Source organism: Alnus glutinosa, chromosome 12 (genome assembly GCF_958979055.1).
Source record: "Alnus glutinosa chromosome 12, dhAlnGlut1.1, whole genome shotgun sequence".
NCBI classification, from domain to species: domain Eukaryota; kingdom Viridiplantae; phylum Streptophyta; class Magnoliopsida; order Fagales; family Betulaceae; genus Alnus; species Alnus glutinosa.
In genome coordinates, this window is record NC_084897.1 from 30,030 (window position 1) to 43,811 (window position 13,782).

General features: G+C 40.4%; 1 protein-coding gene across 2 annotated transcripts in view; it reads left to right on the plus strand.

The window, feature by feature from the left end:
* Positions 1-13,782, plus strand: part of LOC133852491 (uncharacterized) — a 36,566-nt gene that overhangs the window by 8,654 nt on the left and 14,130 nt on the right. For both annotated transcript variants that reach the window (XR_009895952.1, XM_062289256.1), the window contains exons 3-6: positions 2,275-2,346; positions 11,124-11,194; positions 11,319-11,418; positions 11,511-11,609. Coding sequence is in view for 1 of the 2 variants with exons in the window: in XM_062289256.1 (XP_062145240.1) it covers positions 2,275-2,346; positions 11,124-11,194; positions 11,319-11,418; positions 11,511-11,609 (342 nt within the window). In the remaining variant the exon portion in view is untranslated. The remainder of the gene's footprint in view (positions 1-2,274; positions 2,347-11,123; positions 11,195-11,318; positions 11,419-11,510; positions 11,610-13,782) is intronic.

The following is a 13,782-nucleotide window of genomic DNA, read 5'->3' on the forward strand; positions in this document are numbered from 1 at the left end:
AAAAAAAAAGAGGGAGTGAGGCGGGGAGGAAGGACCTTGTAGCATTTGGTCTTAAACACGTAGAGCATTTTTAGCACTATGTCTTAAGCATCAAATGTACCGAGACTAGATATAGCTTTTATATAATATTCCTAGAGTCCTAGGGGAACTATATAAATACATAGACGTCTAACGGAAATTATATGTATTCCCAAAATAATTTATTTATCTTATTATTAATCACATATTTCGTATATAGCTAAAACGACCCTAACAAATTGCAAATACTAATATGTTAAGAATTAATCGGATTGAAGGTATAGCTTTATCATTTGTTGTTATCAAAATATCTCCAAGATCGGGGTCACTATTTGTATCGATTAAACATTTATCATTGGAATTCCCAAAATGATACATTCTCAAAGAGTCGTATATTCTTCTTATTGATCAACGATTATTACATTATCGGGTAATCCCATCATATATTTAATCCAGCCCAAATATGTTTGCAAGTAAGACAATTGTGTCTTCAACATAGCTGAATCTCGTTTCGAAAGACGGTTGTGTCTCCCCATCTTTTGTTCCGTTCTCAAGTCCCTGAACTTATGAAGGATCGTTGCATTCAGGTGGATTGGGAGTTCACAATCTTTCCCTGTTTAACCAAGCTCTTTTAGGTAAATGGTTGTGGAGATATGGTAGGGAGAGAGAGGCTCTATGGCGTTTGGTGATTGACGCCAAATTTGGGAGCCTAAAGGGTGGGTGGTGCTCTATTGAGGTGTCGGGTTCCTATGGAGTAGGGGTTTGGAAATATATTAGGAAAGGGTGGGAGAAGTTTTGTAATTATGTTCGGTGTGTGGTAGGGGATGGCTCATATATCAGTTTCTGGCATGATCGGTGGTGTGGGGAGATTTCTTTGAAGCTTTGTTTTCCAGTTCTGTATAGTCTTGTGAGGAACAAAGCGGCTATGGTGGTAGATAATATGGCTGTTCATAATGGCAATATTCATTGGAATGTTCTCTTTACGCGGCAATTACAGGACTGGGAGTTGGAGATGGTGCTCTCTTTCTTCGAGCGGTTGTACTCCACTCCGATTCGACAAGGAGAGGGTGACAAGTTAGTTTGGAACCTCTCTTCAAGGAGCTATTTTGAAGTAAGGTCATATTATGAAGCACTTAGTCGGAAAGAAGGTCCATCATTCCCGTGGAAGAAGATATGGTGTGCTAAGGCTCCGACAAGGGTGGCGTTCTTTGTATGGACTGCAGCTTTAGGAAAAATTTTGACTCATGACAATCTACGAAAGAGGAATATTGTGGTTATTGAGTGGTGTTGTATGTGTAAAAAGAAGGGGGAGTCTATTGATCATCTGTTACTTCATTGTGACACCGCCCGTGAGCTTTGGAGTTTTGTGTTTTCTTTGTTTGGAGTTGAATGGGTCATGCCACAATCGGTGATGGGTTTGTTGACTACTTGGGGTGCTTTTCGAGGGCATGGCCTAGCAAAAAATGTTTGGCGTTTAGTTCCTCATTGTGTTTTGTGGAGCATTTGGAGGGAGCGGAATGCGAGGCTTTTTGAAGATGTCGAGACGGTAATGGTGGTTTTAAGGAAGCGTCTTCTTAACACGTTATATCTATGGATAGCTCCCCATCTTTGCCACCTAGGTGTTTCTACTTTTGTAGACTTTCTTAATTTATTAGTTGTTCCTCCTGTTTAGGGGCTCTCTTGTATACTTCCCGTGTATTAGGGTTGCGCCCCTCTGCGCTTTTTTATTGAATTTTAAATTACTTATCAAAAAAAATGAAGGATCGTTTCCATAGTATACCAATTTGTTAACATACCACTGAGCCATTTTTTATTAACATAATGACAACGAGCCTTTTTTGCAGCCCGTGCTACTAAGTCAGCTGCTTTATTTTTGGTACTAACAATTAAGAGTTGTTTTCCCCCACTTGTTGCATAAAAAACTAAATCACAAGCTTCTGATAAAAAACGAGCAGTTCTAATAAGATTTGTAATATGAATACGTTTATGCTTTGAAGAGATATAAAGTGCCATTCTAGGATTCCATTTACTAGTACCATGACCAAAATGAACTCCTGCTTCCATCATCTCTTCCAAATAACTGTTCCAATATCTTCTTGTCATTTCTCCTCACACTTCGTCTCCTTTTTAAAATTTTTTTTTTTAAAAAAAATAAATAAATTATTGGTAGGCACTATGATGTTCAAAGTCTCATCTAAATTATGGGCTCCCTTTTGTGTTTCGATTTATAAATTGTTCTTTCTATTCTTGAAACAGGTAGTGTATATCAATGGGCGCCCCTTTGTGTTGCGTGATGTGGAGCAGCCCTTCTCCAATCTTGAATATACAGTATGTCATTGTAAAGAAATTTTACTATTATGGATTGACATATCTTTTCATCAGTCTTTTAGGTTCTTGCCATTCTAGCACTTGTCACTGTGATATAGATTCTGGAATTATCAGTACCTGAATTTGATGTTTTATGTTATCCTTTGGTGCTTGTTGCTGCAAATATTTTAAAATGCATTGCTTTTTAAGTTGCAAAAGGATAGCAAGAAGAAGAAAGGTTATCATCATACGCAAACTAGCGTTTATATGTTCATACGTATGTAAATATACTCCAACTAGGACTGTAATTATCCGTATCATTTAGATTGGTCTCATTATGATGTTATTTTTGATAAAACCAAGACTATCTATAGATTTACTTAGAGATGCTGCACTTAGTGAAGATCTGGTGGTAGATGGTGGTAGGATATCTTGGAGATTATTGAGACAAACAGTATAATGTTTTATCCTTCTATCAGGCTTTGGAGAGAAATCAAGAATTTTATTTCCCTGGAGAATACCTAAGATAGCCTTCATTGTTTGGAAAGCAACTTTGGGGAGATCCTTCCTGTGGAGATTTCGATAAAGAATGGAAAGATGATAGTTTATTTGTGTTATTTTTGTAACTGTTGGGAGACAGAGGCCATGTTCTACTTCATCATGTGTTGTTAAAGAGCCGTAGGATTTACTTTTGCCATGGTTTGGGCTTTTCTGGGTTATGCTGAGGGCAGTGAACACAATGTTGGTTAGTTGTAAAATGCCTTTGGCAAGATAAGATTTCTTTTGGTGTGGTGCCATTATGCATTATGTGGTGCGTAGGAAAGTGAAGAACGATCCAAAATTTTCTTTTGATAGGTAAAGAACTGTTAAAGCACCCGGACTCTTTGACAAGAGTCCGAGTGCTAAAGGTCTCTTATCTTCAACTGAAGATAAGAGATAACTTCTAAAGTTTGAATTGTAAACAAACTGGTTAGATTTAGAGTAGAACTCTAACCGATTGTATTTGATTAGATTAGAATAGGTTTAAATTATGTCCATCCTATAGTGTAATTCTATCTCTCTCTAAACTCTCCTAGATAGAAACCTTCTCTATCTCAAACTCTTGTAACTGATTCTCCATATATACAAGTGCAATCAACCAGTGAACAACACGGTTGAAAACACAATTCAGATAAATCTTTTATGGTATCAGAGCCAACAAAAGACTAAACGTCTATTTTCTTTTTCCTTTCTCTTCATTGTTCAATGGCCGATCTAGTGTTACCGCTGATTCCAACTGTGCTCAACCTGCTCCGATCTTCAATATTCCTCACATGAACCACTCTCCCTCAATCAAACTAGCCAAGGACAACTATATGGCCTGGCATTTTCATCTTCAGGCATATCTCCGCGGTCAAGATGTTTATGGCTTCATTGACGGCACAATTCCTACTCCTGCTCAATTGATTGTCAATCCCACTACTGCTCCTGGCCCTCTTGCTATGATTGCCAACCCGGATTACCTCTCATGGTACCAAAAAGACCAGCTTATCATCAGCGTCCTGGTCTCAACATTATCCGATTCTTATGTATCACATGCTGTTGGCTGCACCACTTCTCGTGCACTATGGGAATCTGTAAGGGATATAATGGGTATGTAAGGGATATAAGGGGTATTCTAAAAGGTAGTGAGCTGGAGATATCTAGGAGCTAACAATATTCGGTTGGCAAGAAGGCTCTAGAAGGGGATGAAGTGGTGGAAGGCATTCTCCTATAAAATCCCATAGAATTGAGAAGGAAGGTATGAAATGAGAGAATATTGAGTCTAGTTAGTCCTGGAGAGCTTGGGCCTCTCGAAGAGCCCATAGTTTGTAAGAGAGATAGGCCTCTCCAAGAGCCTTTGTTCATCATTTTACCTTCTATTTCTATCATGTTCTTCCCTAATTCCCTTTCACTCAAGAAAAACCCATAACAAGTGGTAGCAGAGCCATTCCTTCATCACCCACGGCTTCCACTGTCTCTGTTTCCTCACAATTTTTTTTTTTCCTTCGCTTCTACTGTCTCTGTTTTACCCAGCAAAATTTTTCCTAGCTTCTATTATCCACCATTTTTTTTTCTCCTTCTCGTACTACATTCCACATTCTCTACCATGGCACCTCTATGGCAATATCATGATGCCCATCTTTCTCGACAGAATCGCTACACAAGAATGAGCCAAGATCTACTCCTACAAAAGATGTTGGAGTTAGTAGATCAAATGCAAGAAACCATGAAGGCTTCGGTGGAGAACACATGCCAATTTGGGCGTCACTTGCACAATCTCAAGCACAATCTTCTTGAGATTGTACCAGACCTCGAGAAAGAAGATGCAACCAAGGAGGATATCAAATTGGCAAAACCGGATCTGCTTCTTTGTGCCACGGAAGTCCAGAGCAAAATCATACCAAACCCATTTGGAGGAGTCGACGATCCACAGCCCGAGAGCTTCTTAGCTCTCAAACCAACCGGCATCCTCAACGAAACTGTAGCAGAATCATTTCAGCCGAGAGTCTCGATCTGTCCACGATGACAAGGGGAATGGATGAGTGGTCTCCAATGGTGAAGACGAATCAGATGAAGCCAATTCCGATCTGGAGCTCATTTGTCTTCCAGCACTCGACTCCAAGCGCTGATGTTTGGATTTCGAACACGTCGGTGATTCATGCGTAGACGATTTTGATTGGTGGGTTTGTTTCTGTTTTGTATCTTGGCAAAACTATGATTGATATGTATGTGATTTGTGGGCTTTTGGATTCTAGGCGCAAAGTGTTTGACGAAATGGTTGATCGGGCTGTGCATTTGGTCATCTTCAAACACCGATGGCGTTGGAAGTTTTCTTGTTGGTGGCCGCCGTGGGTGCCGATATCGGGAGGCAGGGACCTCCGGCATTTTTCACGGACGCAAATGACGTTGGCATTATCGACGTTTCTCGAGCTCCTTGGGTGCACGGAGACGCTGGGTGAGGAAGACGACACTGGGTGCCCACATGGCCATGGATGCAGCTGTGTTTTGCATGGGGAAGACATTGCCGTTTCTTGGTGTATGTTTTTGAAGCTTCGGCAATGGAGGGGCATGATCAGAAGCCAGACAAGCTTCAACACAAAGCTGTTTGCAAGGCCACGAACATTTCGTGACTACGAGATGACGACAGCCACATTTCATGACTACAGATTCCATGACGGGCGACAATGGGTGCCAACGTGGCCATGGCTGCATATTCGTTTTGCATGGGTGAGAATTTCTGGAGCTTCTGGAAGCAAGGATAACCGTATTGAGCTTGAGTCTTGGATGGTTTTGGAGGCACAAGCTGATGACGTTTTGATACTTGTGGCTGGACCTTGGACGCAGTTCAACGTGGCAGCAACAATTCTGGACTTTGGACCGAGCTGATGACGTTTTGGTTCTAGATGCCATTCTATTACAATTTCTTTGTATATGTGGCAGCAGCTCAACGTGGCAATGGATGCAACAAAAGTCTACATTATGGGCTTTCTCTTTAGATAGCTGAAGGGGTTTGAGCTTTGCAAATTGAATAGGCCTCTAGTGATCCACAAGACTGAATGGCCTAGCTTTTGGGTGTTGTGTGGGCCAACAATGGGATTTTTTTTTTATTATTGCGTAGGTTAATTGCATTTCTTATGTTTAGATTGGTTTATTTTCTTTTTCTTTGTAATTTTCCAAAACGCACCTCAAGGGCGAGGTGCTATAAAGGGTGGGGCAATGTAAGGGATATAATGGGTATGTAAGGGATATAAGGGGTATTCTAGAAGGTAGTGAGCTGGAGATATCTAGGAGCTAACAATATTCGGTTGGCAAGAAGGCTCTAGAAGGGGATAAGGTGATGGAAGGCACTCTCCTATAAAATCCCATAGAATTGAGAAGGAAGGTATAAAATGAGAGAATATTGAGTCTAGTTAGTCCTGGAGAGCTCAGGCCTCTCGAAGAGCCCATAGTTTGTAAGAGAGATAGGCCTCTCCAAGAGCCTTTGTTCATCATTTTACCCTCTATTTCTATCATGTTCTTCCCTAATTCCCTTTCACTCAAGAAAAACCCATAACAGAATCACTGGAGAAGATGTTTGCTTTCCAAGCTCATGCACGCATCATGCAGGTGCGTTTCCAGCTCACTACCTTGAAGAAAGGTAATTCATCTGTCACCGACTATTTTCATAAACTGAAAACTCTCAGTGACACCCTTGGTGCCTGTGGTCAACCCCTCAATGATTTTGAGGCTGTTTCCTTCCTGCTGGCCGGTCTTGGATCTGAGTTTGATCCCCTGGTTACCTCTGTAACTACTCGCATAGATCCCATATCTCGTGATGACATTTACGGTCTTCTCCTGGCCCATGAGATGCGGCTCGAGCAGCAAATGGCCACCACTGATCTCTCCAATGCTACTGTTCATGTAACTACTCGCAACCCTAGCCACTCTGGCCAGCGTGACCGCAGCTTCAATTCTGCCCGTGGTCGTGGTTTCCCCAATGGCCGTGGCTACCGTAGTACCTTCCCTGGTGGATGTGGTTCCTTCTTTGGTCAACGTGGTCGAGGTCAGCATTCTCATAGCACCAGTTCCAATAGACCCCTCTGCCAGATTTGTAACAAGCTTGGCCATTAGGCCAGCACCTGCTACCAACGATTTGATCAATCGTCCCAGATTGATTCTCAGTCTCCACTGCAGGCCTTTTACTCATCTCCTAATCTACCTACGGATGATAGCTGGTATCCGGACTCAGGTGCTACTCACCATCTCACTCATGACTTAAACAACCTCACCATCTCCTTAGATGCATACACAGGTTCTAATCAGATTCGTGTGGGAAACGGTACAGGTTTGTCTATCAATCATATAGGTTCTGCACGTATCTCTTGTCCAAGTTGTTCCTTTATTCTTAAAAACTTACTTCACGTTCCTTCTATCTATAAAAATTTACTCTCTGTCAGTAAATTTGCTCATGACAATTTTGTCTTTTTTGAGTTTTACTCTTCTTTTTTTGTTATCAAGGACTGCCGAACCAAGTCCATCCTCCACCAGGGTCCTTTTAAGCATGGCCTATATCAGCAGCTGCCCTCCCTCACCAATTCCACATCTCCTACTGCTCTTCTTGGTGAAAGGACTTCTACTGAACAATGGCACAAATGCTTGGGTCATCCTGCTCTTCGCACTGTGAAGCACGTGATATCCAAGTTTTCCCTTCCAGTTTCCTCCAATAAGTCGGCTGCTTCTTGTGCTTCCTGCCAGCAAGCCAAAGCTCATCAACTTCCTTTTCCGACATCCAGTTCAATTTTTACTCGTCCTTTAGAACTTTTATTTTCTAATGTTTGGGTCCTTCCCCCGTTGTTTCATCAAATGGAAATAAATATTATGTTACATTTATTGATGCTTTCAGCAAATTCACTTGGTTATTTCCTATTTAATGCAAATTTGATGTTTTTCTCAGTTTTCAATAAATTTCTTCTTATGGTTGAACGTCTATTCAATACTAAAATTCAACAAGTTCAAACAGATTGGGGTGGGGAATTTCGTTCTCTCAACAACTTTTTTCATAAACTTGGCATCATTCATCGTGTGCCTTGTCCTCACACACATCAACATCAAGGTTGTGTCAAACGCAAACATCGCCATATTATCGATACAACACTTGCTCTTCTTGCTGAAAGTCATGTTCTCAAACCTTTCTGGGATGAGGCTTGCCAAACTTCATGCTATCTCATTAATCGACTTCCTACACCAACTTTGCAAAACAAGTCTCCTTTTCAAAAACTTTTTAATCGCAGTCCCGATTACAAGTTTTTAAAAATCTTTGGTTGTGCATGTTTTCCCATCCTTCGTCCTTATAATAAACATAAATTTGACTTTCGGTCTCAGCAATGTGTTTTCTTAGGATACTGTCGCAATCATAAAGGATATAAATGTCTTCATCCTCCGACTAGTCGTCTCTATATCTCTCGTGATGTTGTATTCCATGAATCAATCTTTCCTTTTTCCTCACCTTCCTCAGTGTCTAAACTCGAGTTGCAGTCCTCCTCCACTGTCTTACCATCTTCATTAACTTTGCCAAAGCATTCTGTCCAACTTCCGTATACAGAATCCACTCCTCCTTCCAATACCGTACCTCCTACTTCCTGTTCTGTTTCTTCTCCATCCAGTGTTGCCTCTAGTTCCTCAGCCTCTCCTTTAGACTCTAGTTCACCTATTTCCCTATCTCCCACTCCCTATCCTGCTCCCACTCGAATTCACCCTATTGTCACCCATGCATAGAATCAAGTTGGGCTCCCCCGAGTTTTTACAGATGGTAGAATAAGGTATCCTATCTCTCGGGCTCTACTGGCTGTACAAGATTCCGAATTTGCAGAACCTACCTGCTATTCCAATGCTGTCAAAATACCCGAATGGAGACAAGCTATACAGGCAGAATTTAATGCCCTTCTTCAAAATCAGACTTGGACTCTAGTTCCTCCTCAACAGGCTACAAACCTAGTGGGCTGTAAGTGGGTGTTCAAAGTTAAGAGAAAGGCGGATGGATCTATTGAACGGCATAAAGCTCGTCTTGTAGCTAAAGGCTTTCATCAACATGCTGGCCTAGACTATGAAGAGACCTTCAGCCCGGTTGTTAAACCTACAACCATTCGGACAGTGTTATCTTTGGCTCACTCTCGCGGCTGGGACATGCGTCAAATTGACATTCAAAACGCCTTTCTACATGGTTTCCTTGATGAAGAAGTATATATGTCTCAACCACTCGGATTCTCTCATCCAAGTCTCCCGAATCATGTTTGTAAACTACAAAAAGCCCTTTATGGCTTGAAACAAGCCCCACGGGCCTGGTTTGCACGCCTAAGCACCAAACTATTTGATCTAGGTTTTACTAGTTCTAATGCAAATTCATCTCTTTTTCTTTTACGGACTACATCATTAACTATGTTTGTTTTAGTCAATGTTGATTATATCATCATCGCTGCCTCTGTTCCAGCAGCTATCTCTGATCTTTTGCAGCAACTTCGGATGTCTTTTGCAGTCAAAGATCTTGGCAAGCTCCCCTACTTCCTCGGTGTGGAAGTTGTTCCACTGAAATCTGGTCTCTTACTCTTACAAAAACGCTACATTCTTGATCTCCTCAAGCATACCAATATGCTAGAAGCTAAGCCAATTTCGTCTCCAATGTCTTCTTCAAGTTCTCTCTCAGCTTTTGATGGTGACTCTATGGACGATCCTTTGCTCTATCGTAGTACAGTGGGATCTCTGCAGTATTTATCTCTCACGCGCCCTGACTTGGCCTTTGCCATAAACTGAGTGTGTCAATTTATGCACAAGCCCACGAAACTTCATTGGCAAGCTGTCAAAAGGATACGATGCTATCTAAAGCACACGGTCTCTCATGGTCTTCTACTCACTCGGTCGAATACATCTACACTTGAAGTCTTTTCTTATGCGAATTGGGCCGAATGCCCTGATGATCGAAAGTCTACTAATGGATATTGTGTATTTTTGGGATCCAACTTGATTTCTTGGAGTTCTAAGAAGCACCCTACAATGTCCAGGTCAAGTACAGAAGCTGAGTATAAGTCCGTAGCCAATGCCATTGCCGAACTGCTATGGATTCAGTACCTTCTTCGAGATCTTGATGTTCATCTTTCTTCTCATCCAAATTTATGGTGTGATAATATTGGAGCCACATACTTGGCAGCCAATCCGGTTTTCCATGCTAGAACCAAACATGTGGAAATTGATTTCCACTTTGTTTGGGATCATGTTGCTGCCAAGACTCTACAAATTCTATTCATTCCTAGCAAAGAGCAAATCACTGATGTTCTAACCAAACCATTGCTTCAAATCGGTTTCCATGGTTTTGCTCAAAGCTCAACGTGCAAGCTTCCCCGTTGACCTTGAGGGGGGATGTTAAAGCACCCAGACTCTTGTCAAAGAGTCCGAGTGCTAAAGGTCACTTATCTTCGACTGAAGATAAGAGATAACTTTTAAAGTTTGAATTGTAAACAAACCAGTTAGACTTAGAGAAGAACTCTAACCGGTTGTATTTGATTAGATTAGAATAGGTTTAAATTAAGTCTATCCTATAGTGTAATTCTATCTCTCTCTAAACTCTCCTAGATAGAAACCTTCTCTATCTCAAACTCTTGTGACCGATTCTCTATATATACAAGTGCAATCAACCAGTGAACAACACGGTTGAAAACACAATTCAGATAAATCTTTTAAGAACAATTGAACTTTTGATGGTATTGAGCTTCCACATGAAAAACTCTTTGTGCTCACCTTTTAATTAAATGGCTTCTTCCCCTAGTTTTCAATTCTCTTTTTAATTCTAAATTAGGATTTAGCTATTTTTTGTGATTATTTCCTCTATCTTAAGAATGCTTTGTAAACTTCCTGTTTATTAGCTCTACACCTTTCACAGTTTTAATAAAATTTTGTTAGTTGTTGGTTTTTTTTTTTTTTTTTTTTTATGAATAAAGCAGTATATCATTATTGCAAAATTTTGTTACTTGTTAAATATAAGTCATTTGAACATGTACTCTCTTATTAGAATGGGCATATAAATCCAACAATCACTAGGATTATAAACTGACAAGTAAAAATGAAATATTTTTCTGAGAACCATGACTGTAACTTTCCTGTGTATAATGGATTCCACTTCAAATATGTTTTCTAAACATAGAAATGTAGAAACACACATATTTTTGTAGGTTTGCCGGCAAAAGTAAAGTAATACTCACTGTAATTTATGTCTGTTTGCAACTTGATTGACTTTTGATATTAATCAGGGAATCAACAGGGCTAGGGTTGAGCAAATGGAAGCTCGATTGAAAGAAGATATCTTGATGGAAGCTGCAAGGTATATTGTATTGATGCACTCTGTAGTATCTATACTGTCTTACCTAAGACACACTGTTGTTTTTACCATTGATGCCTCCTGATTTGTATGATAGCAAATTTTATTTGCGCATCTGACATAGCAGATATGGAAATAAGATCCTTGTCACTGATGAACTGCCAGATGGTCAGATGGTGGACCAGTGGGAACCGGTGTCTTGTGATTCTGTAAAGACACCGCTAGAGGTAGCACCATTGGAACTCATCTCAGATTTGGAAAGCAGGGTTATTCCACCAGTTTTTTCAGGAATTATTTAAAGCCTATTCTCTTGGTGTAGGTGTATGAGGAATTGCAAGTAGAGAGGTACCTTGTTGACTATGAACGTGTTCCTATAACTGACGAAAAATCACCGAAGGAGATGGATTTTGATATTTTGGTCAGTTTTCACATTTTAAATTTAAATTTAAATTTTATGATTTCGAAGTAGACAAAGCCTGTTGGTTTGGGATCACGAGTCATCCATTTTTCATTTTATTGATAATTTTCTGCTACATTTAATAGTTGAAAAGCTGAAAGAATTCGAGGAAGAATTCAATTTTATTATTTCTTGATGATCAATCGTTCTGTTATAAGTGTTTATATAGAGAAATGATACAATTTAATATGGAATATAATCAATGAGAAATAAATGGAAATAAAATCAGATACAATCAGATCAGCTGTTTGGAAAGTTTCCATTTTCAACATTAGTGTCTTATTTGGACAAAGTTTTAACAAATGGAATGAAAGTATACTTCCTATGTATGAGGGCTGTGCCCTTTTGCGCCTTCTAATAAAGATAGAATTATAAAAAAAATTAAAAAATAAAAATAAAAATAAAAGAAAAAAGAAAAAAGAAAAAAAGAAAGAATGGAATGAAAGTAGTAGCCTTCAATAGTTTATTGCCTCATTGTTATGTTAGTGAAAAGTTTGGAGGCGACTTTTTCTTTCCTATCCTGTGGATATGTTTCTTAATGAACCAAAATGCACCATGAAACAAAAACCCTAATAGAATAAGATCTTAACTATCCAATATTCTTTAGCCTAGATTGTAAGAAGACTTGGAACAAAAACATACAGATATGCATGGCTAGCACATACTTGCAATATCCTGCTCCTATGTTTTCTGGTCAGTTGTCGACGGCTCTAGAGAAGATCCTCACTTTGAATAATCTTAGGAGGCGGCACTGTCAATGGACAGCACAGCTGTCCATAATTGTTTCTTGTTTCCTTATTTTTAGCCCACGATTGTTTCCTTATTTCTCCATTTATTATTTTGTATAGTTAGCATATATATTTGACAGATTATAGTTTACATGTATAGGGCTAGAATCATGCGGGACCTTATTTCCTTTCCATGTATAACATCCTTGTAAAGTCTATATAATACACAGAACTCAAGGCTAAATTATTGAGCCATTCACATAATATTTTGTCATGGTATCAGAGCCCAATTGCTAAGTTTTCCTTTCCCTGCATTTTTTTTCCTTCTTCTCGGTTTCGGACGTGACGCTGGTGGGTTTCGGTCAGGTCTGTGGTGTACCCGTGATTTTTTTTTTTTCTCCTCGTTGGGTCTGGTCTGAGTCTATCGGACCAGTCTGTGTGGTCCTGTGGTGTCGGTACAGTCTCCCCTTGGTGGATCTGGTGTTTCGCTGGTTTGGGTACTCACTGCACAGTGGTCTGTCACTCTCGGCACAATCCTCTTGGCCCAAGTCTCTCGGAACAGTCTTCTGCAACTTGTGTTGGTGTTTTCGGCAGCCTCTGTTTGAGGTATCGGTGGTTTTTTCTCGGTCACTTCTGTGTGGCGGTGCAATCTGTCATTCTCGGTGGTTTTCTCGGCACTTCTCTGGGCAACAGTGCAGTCTGTCACTCTCGGGTTCTATTTATTCTCTATGGATTCTGCTCTGTGTGTGTTAAGTTTACAGGCACCAATTATGCTACCTGGGCATTTTAGTTTGAATTTTTTCTCAAGGGCAAAGCACTTTGGGGTCATATTGATGGCACAGATGTTGAACCATCATCCACTTCTGAAAAATCTAAGGCTGACGAGTCTTCTCCATCATGGGCTGTGCTTGATGCACGTATCATGTCCTGGCTTCTTGGTTCAGTGGAGTCTCATATTGTCACCCACTTGCGGCCCCATCGCTCTGCTCAATCCATGTGGGCTTATTTGAAGAAGGTTTATCATTAGGATAATGATACTCGTCGCTTTCAGTTAGAACATGCAATTGCCATGTTTCAGCATGGCAGTCTTTCCATCCAAGACTATTACTCGGCATTTTTGACTCTTTGGCAAGAATATGCTGCCTTGGTTACCGCGGAAGTTCCTGTTGCTGCCCTTTCCACTATTCAGACTCTTCACGCCCCTACCCAGCGTGATCAGTTTCTTATGAAACTTCGTCCAGAATATGAATCCGTTCGCTCCTCTTTACTGAATCGATCTCCTGTTCCCTCTCTTGATGTTTGTTTTGGTGAGTTACTTCGCGAAGAACAACGTCTTAGTACTCAAACTATTTTGGAGCAATCTCATGGCAGTTCTAGGCCTGCAACTGTGGCCTTCTCCGCCCAAG